The 14671-nt window shown below is 39.5% G+C and overlaps 1 protein-coding gene across 1 annotated transcript in view; it reads left to right on the plus strand.

Annotated features, from left to right (window-relative positions):
* Nucleotides 1-14671, plus strand: part of LOC150085574 (catenin alpha-like) — a 707146-nt gene that overhangs the window by 115102 nt on the left and 577373 nt on the right. The window contains exon 7 of the mRNA XM_090373354.1: nt 13640-13806. Coding sequence (XP_090229480.1) covers nt 13640-13806 — 167 coding nt within the window. The remainder of the gene's footprint in view (nt 1-13639; nt 13807-14671) is intronic.

Below are 14671 nucleotides of genomic sequence, written 5' to 3' on the forward strand. Positions count from 1 at the left end.
TATGATAGATTTCACTAACACAAAAGCCCAATAAACAGGTGACTGCTAATTGTTTTTATTGTTTTATGGTTGTGACCTCCAAAAATTCGACCGAACTACGTGGTACGGTTGGGGACAATCGTAGGGTAATCTTCAGTGCTGCGGTCTTCTGCCCCGATTAAACAGCATTTTGTCCCAATTAAGCGAAGTAAATCCTGGCTATTTTCTCAATTGGGTTCTGTTTTTTAAGATTTGCCCCAAATAAACGGCTGCCCCGATTAACCGGTGGCCCAAATAACCGGAATACACTGTATATATATACAGGGTGATTCACTACCAGTGCGACAAACTTGCAGGGGGTGTAGGGGGCACAAAGATGAATCAGAATCATATAGCATTGCAGGGTCCGAAATGCCTTCATCATGCGGTAGAGGACGTTGAATGGGAGGTCGCGTGAACAGCGATCCCGCTGGAATTCAGCATTTGCGAACCGGTTCCCGAGGCAGTAGGATGGACGAGTATTCAAACGTTGAACTGGCCGACATGCACCTCGCATATGGAGCTGCGGAATTTAGCGGGCGCGCCGCTCTGCGCTTGTACCAGAACATTTCCCGCACAGGCATGCTCCTCCTCATACGATTTTTGCATGTGTGCACAGAAGGTTACGTGAGACTGGTTGTTTCACGAGAGTACCATGAATCGAGAGCGAACAACTAGGACGCCAGAAAATGAGGAGAATGTCCTACGTCTTGCAGAAGGCAATCTGAGTACTCGAGTGATAGGCCAATGATTGGGTATTTCCCAATCCACTGTATGGAGGATACTGTCAAAAAACCAAATGAGTTCATACCATCTGCAACGCGTCCAATCATTGGAGCCTGCGGATTATCCACTCCAGCGGACTTTTGCTACTTGGTTTCTTCAACAGAAACAGTTTGCAAATGCTGACTTCCAGCGGGATCGCTGTTCACACGACCTCCTGTTCAACGTCCTCTACCGCATGACGAAGGCATTTCGGACCCTGCAATGCTATGTGATTCCGATTTGTCTTTGTGCCCCCTACACCTCCTGCAAGTTTGTCGCACTGGTAGTGAATCACCCTGTATAGAGAGAGAGAGAGAGAGAGAGAGAGAGAGAGAGAGAGAGAGAGAGATGCAAACAAGCAAGAAAACAAAGATTGGTTGGAGTACATAAATGTGCTTGAAGCATAGAATCTCAAGAAGAAAACAAAAAGAGAAAAATGATTAGTATTCGGAATTCTAGTAATAGTTACAAATGATGCAAAAAGCAATGTTATATAGAATCAACGAAAAAAAAAAAGATCCCATTTCACCTACCCATCCCCCTCCAATAGTTTCTGTAGTTCTTCCCTGAATTTATTCAAGCGATCCACTTCCACAACAGCAGATGGAAGCTTGTTCCAGCAATCAGTCACCTGTTGGCAAAACTTTGCTCATCTAATTTTGCAACCATCCTTCGTCAATTTGAATTTTTGTTTCCTCATGTGCATAGTCTGAGCAAGGGGAAGAATCCCATCAACATTTAGTTTCCTGAAGCTATTTCAAAGCTTTAAACACCTCAGTTCAGATCGCCTTGCAGGTGCCTAGTCTTCAGATGTTGAAGTTTGCAGGACTGAAGCTTTTCTTGGTAAGAGTACTCCTTTGTTCCCTCTCATCAGTTGCCCTTCTCTGTGCTCATTCCAGCAGCTCTACATCCTTCCTAAAATTTGGCCTCCCTGTATGTAGTATTCAAAATGTGTCTTGAACCATTGCCTCATACAATGGTGTAATCACCTTCTTATTCCTGCTAGCAAAATTCCTAACAGAACCCCCATGAGCTGTCCTGGCACCTGTTTACGCTGCTCAGAACTTCATATATGACTGCACAATTATCTCAAGAACTTTATATCTGGCTGTATAATTACCTAAGGTCCTTTTCATTTTCCACTACTCTGTAGTTGTTACGTTACTCTTGGATTACTTCTATCCATATGCAGTACCTTGCATTTGTCAAGGTTAAACTTCAATTGCCATTTCGCAGCCCATGTACTTAACTTTTCTAGATCTTGTTGTTGCAGTATACCTTCATTGCTGACATTAACTTCCTTGCCAACTTTATATCATCTACTAACTTGAACATTAAGCCTGATATACCTTCATCACTATCATTGATGAATACAGAAAATAACAATGGACCCATCACTGAACCCTGAAGAACTACACCAATAACATTAGTTCACAAAGAACAGTGTTCATTGATAACCACTTCCTTGACTTTTCTCACATTCAACCATTCCTTTATTCATAGTAGTAACTAGTCTTTAATGCCACACTGTTCCAGTTTATACAGTCATATGAGCATTAAAACCAGTATTAAAACCTTTCCTGCAATCCAAGTATATGATATAAAAATTATTTTTTGCATCCATTTCCTTTATGATTGCATCCTATATATCCAATCAAATTGGCTTTACACAGGTCTGAAGAATATCCTTTAATCACTATGCTCTGCCCTCTTGCTAGATCTCCCCATAATGAACCCATGCTCTGAGTGAAGTCTAACTGCACTCCTGTCTAAATAGACCTGCATCACTTCTTTAACCAGTGTCTATTATTTTCTCTAGAACAGAAGTTAAGCTAAGAGGTCTGTAATTACTTATGTTACCCTTTGATAACCCCCCCACTGTGAATTGGGGATACTTTCACACAACTCCAGTCCACAGGGACCTGCCCTGAATCCAAAGATGATCATATAATCAATTGTGGCTAAGGGTTTGCTAACTTCCTTAACTGCCTCCCTTAATATAATTGGATAGATCCCATCCACCCGGGATGGGATCTATCCAATATGTCAAAACTTTGACATATCCCATTTTAATAGGTTTTAAAAGTAGCATTCTTTATTCCAGGTGATGGAAAATGGCAGATTATGATCAACTGGTGAATTTCAAAGCATATTTTGATCAATCATAGCTCTCAGAAATATAAATACCATATAATATAATTTTGTGGAAAACACTAATGCCAGAAATATGAATTACTTGCTTACATTCAATTTTAAGTTTACTTTGAAATTTTATGTATCTACCTACTGCGATTTTATATATATAATAATAAAAAAAATTTAATAGTTTTACAACCATATATTTTTTTAAATAGTAGTAAACTTAGTGAAAAAATATTGATAGGTCAATCTTTGAGATTATTTTTAAAGTGGCTCATGTTTTGTAAAATGTTGCTGCTTTATTCTGTGTTGTAGCCTGCAAGAACCATTTATTCTTTTATTCTTAAGTGGTTCTTGCAGGTTGCACTTAGATAGTCCTCAAGATTTAACCTATTGATAACTCAAGGATGCATTTGGATCACCTGGTGTATCATCTCATTACCTTTGCTCTGCCAGCTATCGACTGGAATGGGTCTGAATAGTGTGTATGCAGGGGGGGGGGGGAGATACATAATATCAAGGCTACATAATGTTAACGAGCTGGGTACATTCATACTGTGTGTGTGTGTGTGTGTGTGTGTGTGTGTGTGTGTGTGTGTGTGTGTGTGTGTGTGTGTGTGTGCGTGCGTGCGTGCGTGCGTGCGTGCGCCATATCGGAAAATTTCATTAATTCATACATGTTTATTCTTTCCCTCACCATTACCATAACATACCATTTGGGTAACAAACTCAAGTTAGTTGATAAGGAGAAGGATCTAGGGATAATTATGCAGTCTGACATATAGTTCTCTGGGCAGAGCATATGGGCTGCTAGAACAGCAATTCATAGGGTTCTGTTAATGATATACAGGAACTTTGCCAGCAGGGACAAAGAGGTGATTATCCCATTGTGTAAGGCAATGGTTAGAGATTACATCTACAGTACTGTATATACAGTTTTGGAAATTTCATTTTAGGCAAGCACATAGATCTGTTCAAAAAGGTATAGAAAAGAGCAACAAGATTGTGGCACAAATTATAGTCTCTGGAAACTGGGAATCTGTGTGGTGATCTGATTGAAGGTCTTTAAAAGGGTTAAGTAAACTAAATGCTGATTGAATTTATTTTGCAATTGTAAACATTCACATTCATCCAGAGAGTAATCAGTTTTCGAAGTAAACTTCTACCTAATATTGTGAAAGTGGATAGTTTGAATAAGGAATTTAAAGATGGTTTGGACAATTATTGTCAGGAATGGAGAAACAAAGTTTATTTATTTATTTATAATTTTTTTTTTTTTTTGTGGATGGTGCTGTTTAAGCTTTGCTTCCTTGCATTATGTTACCAATATTAATACCGAATACTAATTTACAACTTTTTTCTTACAGAATCCCAATTATCAGTAGCTTTAGTCATCATAGTTACTCTAACTATTTGCTGTATGATTTTTTGCTTCAAAAGAGATATTTGCACATACGTCCACCCTTAATCCTTTGTCAGAGATGTCCTAATTTGGAATCTCCTCGTTTTGATCTCTTCTGGCTTAAAAACTCTCTACCTATCCTGTCAAAATCATCTCTTGTCTCTGTTATTCTTTTTTTTTTTTTTTTTTTATGTGAACCCCAAACACGAGAGGTATTAGAACCTATAGTACTTGGTACTGTGCTTGGGTTTGAAAGAAGATATTTGTTGACATTGGACTTGAACTTCTGTAGATTGTAATTTTCAGTAAATACGTATGAAGGAAGGTTGTTCCAGAAAACGGCAGTTGAATGAATAAATGAGGAAGATGAAAAGTTGGTTCTGTGGGTTTGAAGTTGGACAGTAAATGGATGTTGGCTAGTGGCGGCACGTGTTCGGACTGTTTTGAAAGAGAGAGCAGGAATTATAGAAGCCAATTCAGAAGAACAGTGCCTATGGAAGTATCTGTAGAAGAGGCATGCAGCAGAAACAGTGCGTCTATGAGAAAGCGAGTGGAGAGACTCTGTTTGAGATGAATCATTAATTAACCCAACTGCCCTCTTCTGAATGGAATCAAGAAGCCTGAGAGAGGTTTTGGGGGCACCACCCCAGATGTGGGAACAATATTCCATGGAAGGGCGGATTTGCAATTTATACAGAGTGAGCAGCTGTTTGGAAGAAAAGTAACGCCGAGAGCGAAAGAGAAAACCAAGTTTTTTAGATGCAGAGGAAGCAATATTTGTAATGTGCTTGTGCCAAGAGAGATTAGAAGTCAGGGTAACCCCCAAAAGAGATATATCATTTTGCCTAGAAATCGGAGTGTCACTAAAGATAAGCATAGGAGCAGAAGAATCCTTTTTGCGAGATATAAGACAAGACTGAGTTTTAGAAGGGTTGAAATCAACTAAGTTGTCTTTGCCCCACTGGAGAATTACCTGAAGATCGGCATTTAAGGAATTGGTAGCAGATTTTCAAGTAGTTGAAGCTGATTGAGCAGGACAAGGTTTCTCAAAATGGAAAGTTGAATGCAATGTGCTATCATCGGCAAAACTATGGATAGGATTTCCAGTCAATGGAAGAAGGTCATTGATATACAAGAGGAAAAGAGTGGGGGAAAGAACTGAACCTTGGGGGACACCGGCATTAGTGGAGAAGTTAGAAGACAGAGAGACATCTACCATCACCCTCAGTGAGCGATCAGAGAGAAAACTGGATAACCAATTACTAAAAACAGTTGGCAACCCATAAGATGGAAGCTTGTTTAGAAGACCTTTATGCCAAACACGATCAAAAGCCTTCGAGATGTCAAGAGCAACTACTTGTGTTTCACCGACCCTTTCCATTGAATTAGTCCATAAATGGGTAACATAAGCCAGAATATCTCCAGTGGATCGACACTGACGGAATCCATACTGGTGATCGTTGATCAGACGGAAGGTTTCTAGGTAGTTTAAGAGTTGGCGGTTAATTGATTTCTCCATTACTTTAGAAACAGTAGAAGTAATTGCAATGGAACGATAATTGGATGGGAGGGATTTGTCACCCTTTTTAGGAACTAGCTGGATATGAGCAAATTTCCAAGCAGAAGGAAAAACACCTTTGGAATATGAAAGTGAAAAAAGGCGGCAAAGAATAGGAGTAAGTTCAGGAGCACAGGTTTTGAGAACAAGTGGAGAAATACCATCAGGACCTGGAGCTTTCTTAGCATCAAGATTCATCAAAATCCTTCTGATATCCTTTTGACGGAAGACCACAGGAGGCATTGAGTGGAGTGTGTTGGGAATGGTGGGAGGTGTTTTACCAAGATCATTAATACATGAGCTGGAAGAAAAATGGGATGCTAGCAGGTCAGCTTTATCCTTGGCTGAAGTGGCAAAAGAACCATCTGGTTTGGACAGAGGTGGGAGCAAAGATGGGCAAAAGTTGCGGCCAATAGCTTTGGCAAGAGACCAGAATGCTCGGCTACCATTAGGGCAAGAAGCAAGTTTTCTACTCTTAGTCTGTTCAAACTCTAGTTTGGACTGATTAATAACTGCTTTACAATTGTTGCGAGAGCTTTGATGTAGGCAGAAAATGAAACTGAAGAATTAGAAACAAGCCAATTACGATACGCAACGTTCTTCTCTTGGACAGCCTTAGCACATTTATTGGAAATCCAAGGTTTAGATAAAGGATGAGATTTTAAAGTGGAGTGTGGGATAAAGGATTCCATTCCTGCAAGAATAATTTCACTGACACGATCTGAACAAACGTCGACATCAGAAGTTTTGAAACAGTAATCTGACCAAGGAAAAGAAGAAAAGAAGTCTCGCAGGTCATCCCATTTGGCATTCTTGTAATGCCAAACAACACGTGGTTGGGAATAGCCATGAAATAAAGGTTCCATTGGAGAAGAGACAATCACCAAGTTGTGATCTGAAGTGCCTAAAGGACCTCTCACTTCGACCGTATACTTAGAAGGGTTGTTTGTGAGAAAAAGATCAAGCGTATTGGCTGTATGATTAGGATTGTTCGGTATTCTTGTAGGTAAATGAACAATCTGTGCTAGGTCATTAGTAATTGCAAAAGCTTCAGCATCTTGACCTGCTGGGTCGGTGTGACTAGAAAACGGAAGCCAGCTATAGTTGTGAACATTAAAATCACCAAGGAAAATTACTTCACTGTTAGGAAAGTTGGACTGGAGAAAGTCAAGTTGCAAAGAGAGGAAGTCAAAGAGCTCCAAGTGATTAGTGGAGTTGGGAGAACGGTAGAGACTACAGATGAATTTGACACAATGAGGTAGAGAGATTTTAAGCCAGAGAAGATCAAAGAGAGGAGATTCCAAATTACCAAGTCTCTGACAGGGAATATCAGAACGAACATATGCACAAGTACCACCTTTGAGGCGAAAGGAATCATCCAGCGAATAATTTGGGCATCTGAGATGAGCAGTAGATGAATCAACCGATAACTGAGATTCTGTCAGAAAAAGTACATGGGGTTTGGCAGACTGCAAGTGGAAATGGACATCGTTGAGATTAGAATTGAGACCACGTATATTTGTGAAATGAATTAGGAAGTCCTTGGGAGGTTTAGATCTTTTCGCAGATAAGCTTGCTCTATTAGTTTGACAATTCATGGTGTATTCAATAGTAAGAAAAAGTAGGTGGGACATGCTGTATGAAATAATGAAATTTTTGGATATGGCGTACATGTGGTAAGAATATACCCAGATCCTTGACATAACGTGGCCTCGACAATGCTCCCTGCATACTATTCGGACTCCCTCCAGTCACTATCTGGCAGAATAGAGGTAGCAAGATTATACACTAGTTGATCCGGAAGCTTCCTAGAGAGTTACCAATAGGTTCAGTCCGGTGTACTAACTAGCGGCCGGCCTGCGAACACTGTTTTAGAGCTGTACCCTCGAAATGTAAGGAATATTGTATCTCGCCACGACATTCATCATAACCTCAAAAGTCATCAATCATACTGCATGATCGAAGAGATAGGGAAGAGTTGACCGGAACTTAGCTCTAGAGACTAAACATGGGTTCCACCACTTCAAGCCTCCAATAAGCAAAGTGGTGGTATTTCCCCGGTTGATGAGAGTCATCTACCACCTAGTACTGCCTGGTAACATAGTGGGGCGGCGTTCCTCCATGTGGTGTGGGCGCCACACCTCGACCCCTGCTTACGTTGGTTCACACCTGGGTGGTCACCCACCATGTAATTGTGCATGGAGGTTATACCCAGGATTACTAACAGTCCCACTATCGTGAAGGTGCAAGCAGAGGATTTGGCTGTCACAGACCGTCCGGACATCGCCGAAATTGGGTCCACTTGACTTGAGTGTCATCCGAATATCAGTTCCATCAGCGTTTTAGACTCCCAGGTAGCAAGTACAGCTTGTCTGGCATATCTGAGAGAATGTCTGTGACAACCTTAAGGACATAATTTGGTGATGGTCTCTTCTCCAGTGGGGTCTCTCCTTCATGGCCATTCTCAGATTTGTGTCATTTGGCATTAAACAAATGAAATGTGGGAAGATCTGCATGATTTTTTGTTCTTTTCCTTTGTGAATTACAGTTTTAAATCTTCTTATCTCAGTGTTTGCTCAGATCATGTCATTGAAATTATTCTTGTAGGGATGAAATGATGTATTCTGCATTCCACCCAAAAATCTCACCCTTTTTGTAAACCTTGGTTTTTCCAATAAATGTGTTAATGCTTTTCATGATAAGAATATGATATATCACAATTGACCTGTATCAAAATCTCCAGCTTCATTATCTGCCTAGCCTTTTTACACTTTCTTAATTGATTAATGTTTTTCCTTCTGCTTAAAAATTTGCTCATATTCAGCTAGTTCCTAAAAAAAGGGTTACTAATCCGTTCTGTCTAATTATTACTGTGTTGCACTTACCTTTAGCCTTTCTAAAGTTATGGAGGAATCCAACTGCCAACTTTAGCATTAACATTAGTAGAGGGGCATATAATGCAAGAAAGCAAGCTTATAGAGAATTAGCAAAAAAAAAAAAAAAAAACCCTTCCCGTTTCACCCATTCATTCATTCCAAAAGTTTGTCTAGTCCAGCCTTTAATTTATTTAAGCTGTCAACTTGCACAAAAGCAGATTGAAGTTTGTTCCAACTATCAACCACCCACTGACTAAAGGCAAATTTCTGCACATCTATCCTATAATTGTCTTTACTCAAATTGAATTTATGCCCTCTCAGGTGCAGAATCTGAGCAAGAGTATTGAGTTTGATCAGGCTCAATCAGTATTGAGCCTGATCAAACCATTTAAGACCTTATACACCTCAATCAGATCATCTTGCAGGTCCCTAGTCTCCAGATGCTGCAATTTTCAGAATTTAAGCCTATCTTCATAACAGCAACCCTTTATTCCACTCATTAATCTTGCTGCCCTTCTCTGTACTTGTTCCAGTAGCTCAACGTCTTTCCTAAAATTAGGCCACCAGACCTGTATGCAGTACAGGTCTGGAGGCCTTCCATCATGCAGTATGATCCGTGTCTTTTGAGGTTATGATGAAAACCATGAAGAGATTCAAACTTCCTTACATTTCAAGGGTACAGTTCTAAAATGGTGTTCACATGCTGGCTGTTAGTTAGTACACCGGACCAAACCTACTGGTAACTCTCTAGGAGGCTTCTGGATCAGCTATTGTATAATCTTGCTGCCTCTACTCTGCCAGATAGTGACTGGAGGGAGTCCGAGTAGTGTGTGTATGCAGGAGGGTGGTTCATTTCACAAATATATGCGGTCTCAGTTTTAATCTCGATGTCCATTCCCACTTATAGTCTGTCAAACCCATGTACTTTTTCTGACAGAATCTCAGTTATAAATTGATTCAACCACTGCTCATCTCAGTTGCCCAAATTATTCGCTGTATGATTCCTTTCGCCTTGAAGGTGGTACTTGTGCATATGTCCCTTCTGATATTCCCTGTAAGAGATTTGGTAATTTGGAATCTCCTCTTTTCGACCATCTCTGGCTTAAAATGTCTCTACCTCATTCTGTCAAATTTATCTGTTGTCTTTACCGTTTGCCTAACTCCGCTAATCATTTGGAACTCTTTGACTTCCTCTATTTGCAACTTGACTTTCTCCAATCCAACTTTCCTAACAGCGAGGTCATTTTTCTTGGTGATTTTAATGTTCACAACTCCAGCTGGAGGTGCTCCGTAGCCAGGTGGGCAGGAGCAGCAGTGCGTAGCACGTTTCTTGATTAGACCGGGGTTCGAGCCCCGTGAGCACCAAATACGGAGGATGCGGAAAGGTCAGGGAATGAACACAGCATATCTCCGGAGCAATATGGCCTTAGTTGCTAATGCTCCTAAAAACCAAATAACAACAACTCCAGCTGGCTTCCCTTTTCTAGTCACACAGACCCAGCTGGTTGAGATGCTGAGGCTTTTGCAATTACTAATGACTTCACACAGATTGTTTATTTACCTACCAAAATACTGGAAAATACTAACCATACAGCCAACACACTTGATCTTTTTCTCACAAACAATGGTTCTAATACATGGTCGAAGTGAGTGGTCCTTTAGGCACCTCAGATCAGAACTTGGTGAGTGTCCCTTCTCCAATGGAGCCTTCATCTATTGGCTATACCCAACCTCGTGTTGTTTGGCATTACAAAAATGCAAAATGGGATGACCTGTGAGATTTCTTTTCTTTTCCTTGGTCGAATTACTGTCTCAAAACTTCTGATGTCAACGTTTGCTCAGATCGTTTCAGTGAATTGATTCTTGTAGGAATAGAATCCTTTATTCCACACTCCACTTTAAAATCTCGTCCTTTATCTAAACCTTGGTTTTCCACTAAATGTGCTAAGGCTGTTCATGAGAAGAATGTTGCATATCGTAATTGGCTTGTTTCCAATTCTTCAGTTTCATTTTCTGCCCACACCAAAGCATGCAACAATTGTAAAGCACTTATTAATCAGTCCAAACTAGATTTTGAACAGGCTAAGAGTAGAAAGCTTGCTTCTTACCGTAATGGTAGCCAAGTGTTCTGGTCTCTTGCCAAAGCTATTGGCTGCAACTTTTGCCCATCTCTGCTCCCAACTCTGTCAAAACCAGATGGTTGTATTGTAACTTCAGCCAAGGATAAACCTCTGCTAGCATCCCATTTTTCTTCCAAATCATGTTTTAATGATCTTGGTAAAACCTCTCCCACCATTCCCAGCATACTCCATTCAATGCCTCCTGTGGTCTTCCGTCAAAAGGATGTCAGAAGGATTTTGACGAATTTTGATGCTAAGAAAGATCCAGGTCCTAATGGTATTTCTCCACTTGTTCTCAAAACCTGCACTCCTGAACTTACTCCTGTTCTTTGCCACCTTTTTTGACTTTCTTATTCCAAAGGTGTTTTTTCCTTCTGCTTGAAAATTTGCTCATATCCAGCCAGTTCCAAAAAAATGTGACAAATCCCTCCCATCCAATTATCGTCCCATTGCAATTACTTCTACTCTTTCTGAAGTAATGGAGAAATCAATTAACTGCCGACTCTTAAACTATCTTGAAACCTTCTGTCTGATCAATGATTGCCAGTATGGATTCCATCATTTTTGATGGAATCCACATTGGTGATATTCTGGCTTATGTTACCCATTTATGGACATTCAATGGAAACGTTTGGTGAAACACCTGCAGTTGCTTTAGACATCTTAAAGGCTTTCGATCATGTTTGGCATAAAAATCTGCTAAACAAGCTGCCATCTTATGGCTTGCCAATTGTTTTTTTTTAATTGGGTATTCAGTTTTCTTTCTGACCACTCGCTGAGGTGATAGTAGATGGCTCTCTTACTTCTAACTTCTCCACTAATGCTGGTGCCCCCCAAAGTCCAGTTCTTTCCTCCACTCTTTTTCTCTTTTATATTAATGACCTCCTTCCATCAACCAGAAATCCTATCCATAGTTTTGCTAATGATAGCACATTGTATTCCACTTTCTAGTTTGAGAAACCTTGCTCTGCTCAATCATCTTCAATTTCTCGAATATCCGCTACCAATTCCTTATCTTTGGTATCACTCTGATTTATAGGGAAGCTGCTATATCTCTATTGGCGATTACCCAGACTTCTAATCTCTCTCTCGCTCTCTCTCTTGGAAAAAGCACATTACAAATATTTTTTCCTCTGCATCTGAAAAACTTGGTTTCCTCTTTCGCTCCATGTTACTTTTCTTCCAAAGAGCAGTTCACTCTGTAGGAATTGCAAATCCGTTAAACCATGGAATATTGTTCCCACATCTGGGGCAGTGCCCCCAGAACCTCTCTCAGGCTTCTAGACTACATTGAGAAGAGGGCAGTTAGGTTAATTAATGACTCATCTGTAACAGAGTCTCTCCACTCTCTGTCTCATAAATATTCTGTTTCTGTTGCATGCCTTTCCTACAGATACTTCCATGGGCACTGTTCTTCTGAATTGGCTTCTATAATTCCCACTCTCTCTTTTAAAACAGCCGAACACATGCAGCCACCAGCCAACATCCATTTACTGTCCAACTTCAAAGTCACAGAACTAACTTTCATCTTCCTCGTTTATTTATTCAACTGCCGTTTTCTGGAACAAACTTCCTTCATGCGTATTTACTAAAAATTACAGTCTACAGAAGTTCAGGTGTGATGTCAACAAATGTCTTGTTTCATCTTTTCAACCTCCAGTCCATGCATGGCACTAAATACCATAGGTTCTAATACCTCTTGTGTTTGGGGTTTTCATAAAAAAAAAAAAAAGTACTCACGGTGTGGCCTGACCATTGCCTTATACAGAGGGACAATCACCTCCTTTTCCCTGCTAGCAAAATTTCTATATATCATTGACAAAACCCTATGACCTGCCCTGGCAGCCTGTCTGCATTGCTCAGAAAACTTCATATCTGACTGCACAATTACTCCCAGGTCTTTTTCATTTTCTACCACCTTCAGTGTAGTACCACACAGTTGGTATGTTTCTCTGGGTTACTTCTACCCATATGCAGTACTTTGCATTTGTCAAGGTTAACTTCAGTTGTGACTTCTTAGCCCATCTGCCCAAATTTTCTAGATCCTGTTGCAGTAGCACACTGCCATTACTGTCATTAACAACTCTGCCAACCTTTGTATCATCTGCATACTTCGACACTAAGCCTGATATACCTTCATCAATATCATTGATAAATATACAAAACAACAATGGACCCAACACCGAACCCTGTGGGTTCAGCCGACCGGGCTAGCCGAGTGGGTAAAGTACCTGCCCGGCAACTCAAAGGTCGCGGGTTCGATTCCCGCCTCGGGCTTGGATCAAAGTACTGCAAAAACCTTGGGAGGTGCAATATGGCCACAGAAGCCGATGCGCCAACAACTACCAAATCAAAAAAAAAAAAAAAAAAAAAAAAAAAAAACCTGTGGGTTCGATGTTGGGTCCACTGTTACATTGTAGTCCAGTTACATGTAGTACAGTTAAGCTTCTCTTGATAGAATTCATCTGTGTACCTATATCGATGTGTGCATGCTGATCTATATATACGTACACACAATCTATATATTGGTTTATTTTACTGAATGCAAGTTTTCTATTTGCTATGAATAGAAATATGACAAAATTGTAGTTTGGAGGATTATGGGAGAGGAAATCTGTATCTTTATATATTTTTAGAGGAGAAAAGAAAGAAATAAAAACGTTATTATGAAATTACTCAGTTAAAAAATATTTCATATGAGATGTATTTCAGGTGAACCTTATAAACTGCTTTTATATATAAGTAGACTCAAATATTATAGGCGAAGCAATGGGAAAAGCTGCGAGAGAGTTTGCTGAAGATCCTTATTCATCCACAAAGAGAGGAAATATGGTGAAGACAGCAAGAAATCTCTTATCAGCAGTTACTCGCTTACTAATTTTGGCTGATATGGTTGATGTTCATCAACTCTTGAAATCTCTTCAAGTTGTAAGTCAATATTAAATTTATTTTATGCTCCTGTTAGCAATATACTGTAATTTTACTAATCAAATCAGTGTTCCCTCAGAAAATTTTACAAGCCGGGTGGCATCATGAAGTAGCCAGGTAGGGAAGTGTAATACTTTGCAATATTATAAAAATTTTCTGTTATTTATAAATGTGACTTAAGGAATCCAGAGCAAAAGTTAATTGCATAATTTAACATTATATTGAGTTAATGATAATTTGTGCAATAAACATTGAAAAGAATTAATATTAGCTGGTGTTATATTTTTTAACTGAAAAATTAAAATTCCAATACATATACATAAACACACTAAATTTAACAAATAAGATACTTTTTATTTAAAAAGTAGATTGTTTTAATAACAAATACTTGCATTCTATGGGTATATCAATGTGCATGACGTCATTCTTGGAAATCTAGGTTTATCCTATCGTTTCACTTATATATATAGATTGAGAAAACACACTTTTCTCCTTTTTGGCACTGGATTATTCAAGCAAAAGAAATATATTTATTTTAATAGATTTTCATTTTGAACTATTTAAAGAAGGTTATTAGCATTAGATTAGTAGAGGCATATAATGCAAGAAAGCAAGCTTATGCAGCATCAGCCAAAAAAAAAAAAAAAAAAAACACGCTCCCATTTCACCCCTCCGTTGGTTCCAAATACCTGTCTAGCTCAGCCTTAAATTTATTTAGACTATCAACTTTCACAACAAAGGATGGAAGTCTGTTCCACCAACCAACTATCCTCTGGCTAAAGGCAAACTTCCACACGTCTATCCTACAACTGTCTTTCCTCAATTTGAATTTATTTCCTCTTGGGTAATTTTTTCAGCAAGAGGA

Source organism: Mastigoproctus giganteus, chromosome 5 (assembly GCF_048544385.1).
Source record: "Mastigoproctus giganteus isolate SK-2022 chromosome 5, ASM4854438v1, whole genome shotgun sequence".
NCBI lineage: Eukaryota > Metazoa > Arthropoda > Arachnida > Uropygi > Thelyphonidae > Mastigoproctus > Mastigoproctus giganteus.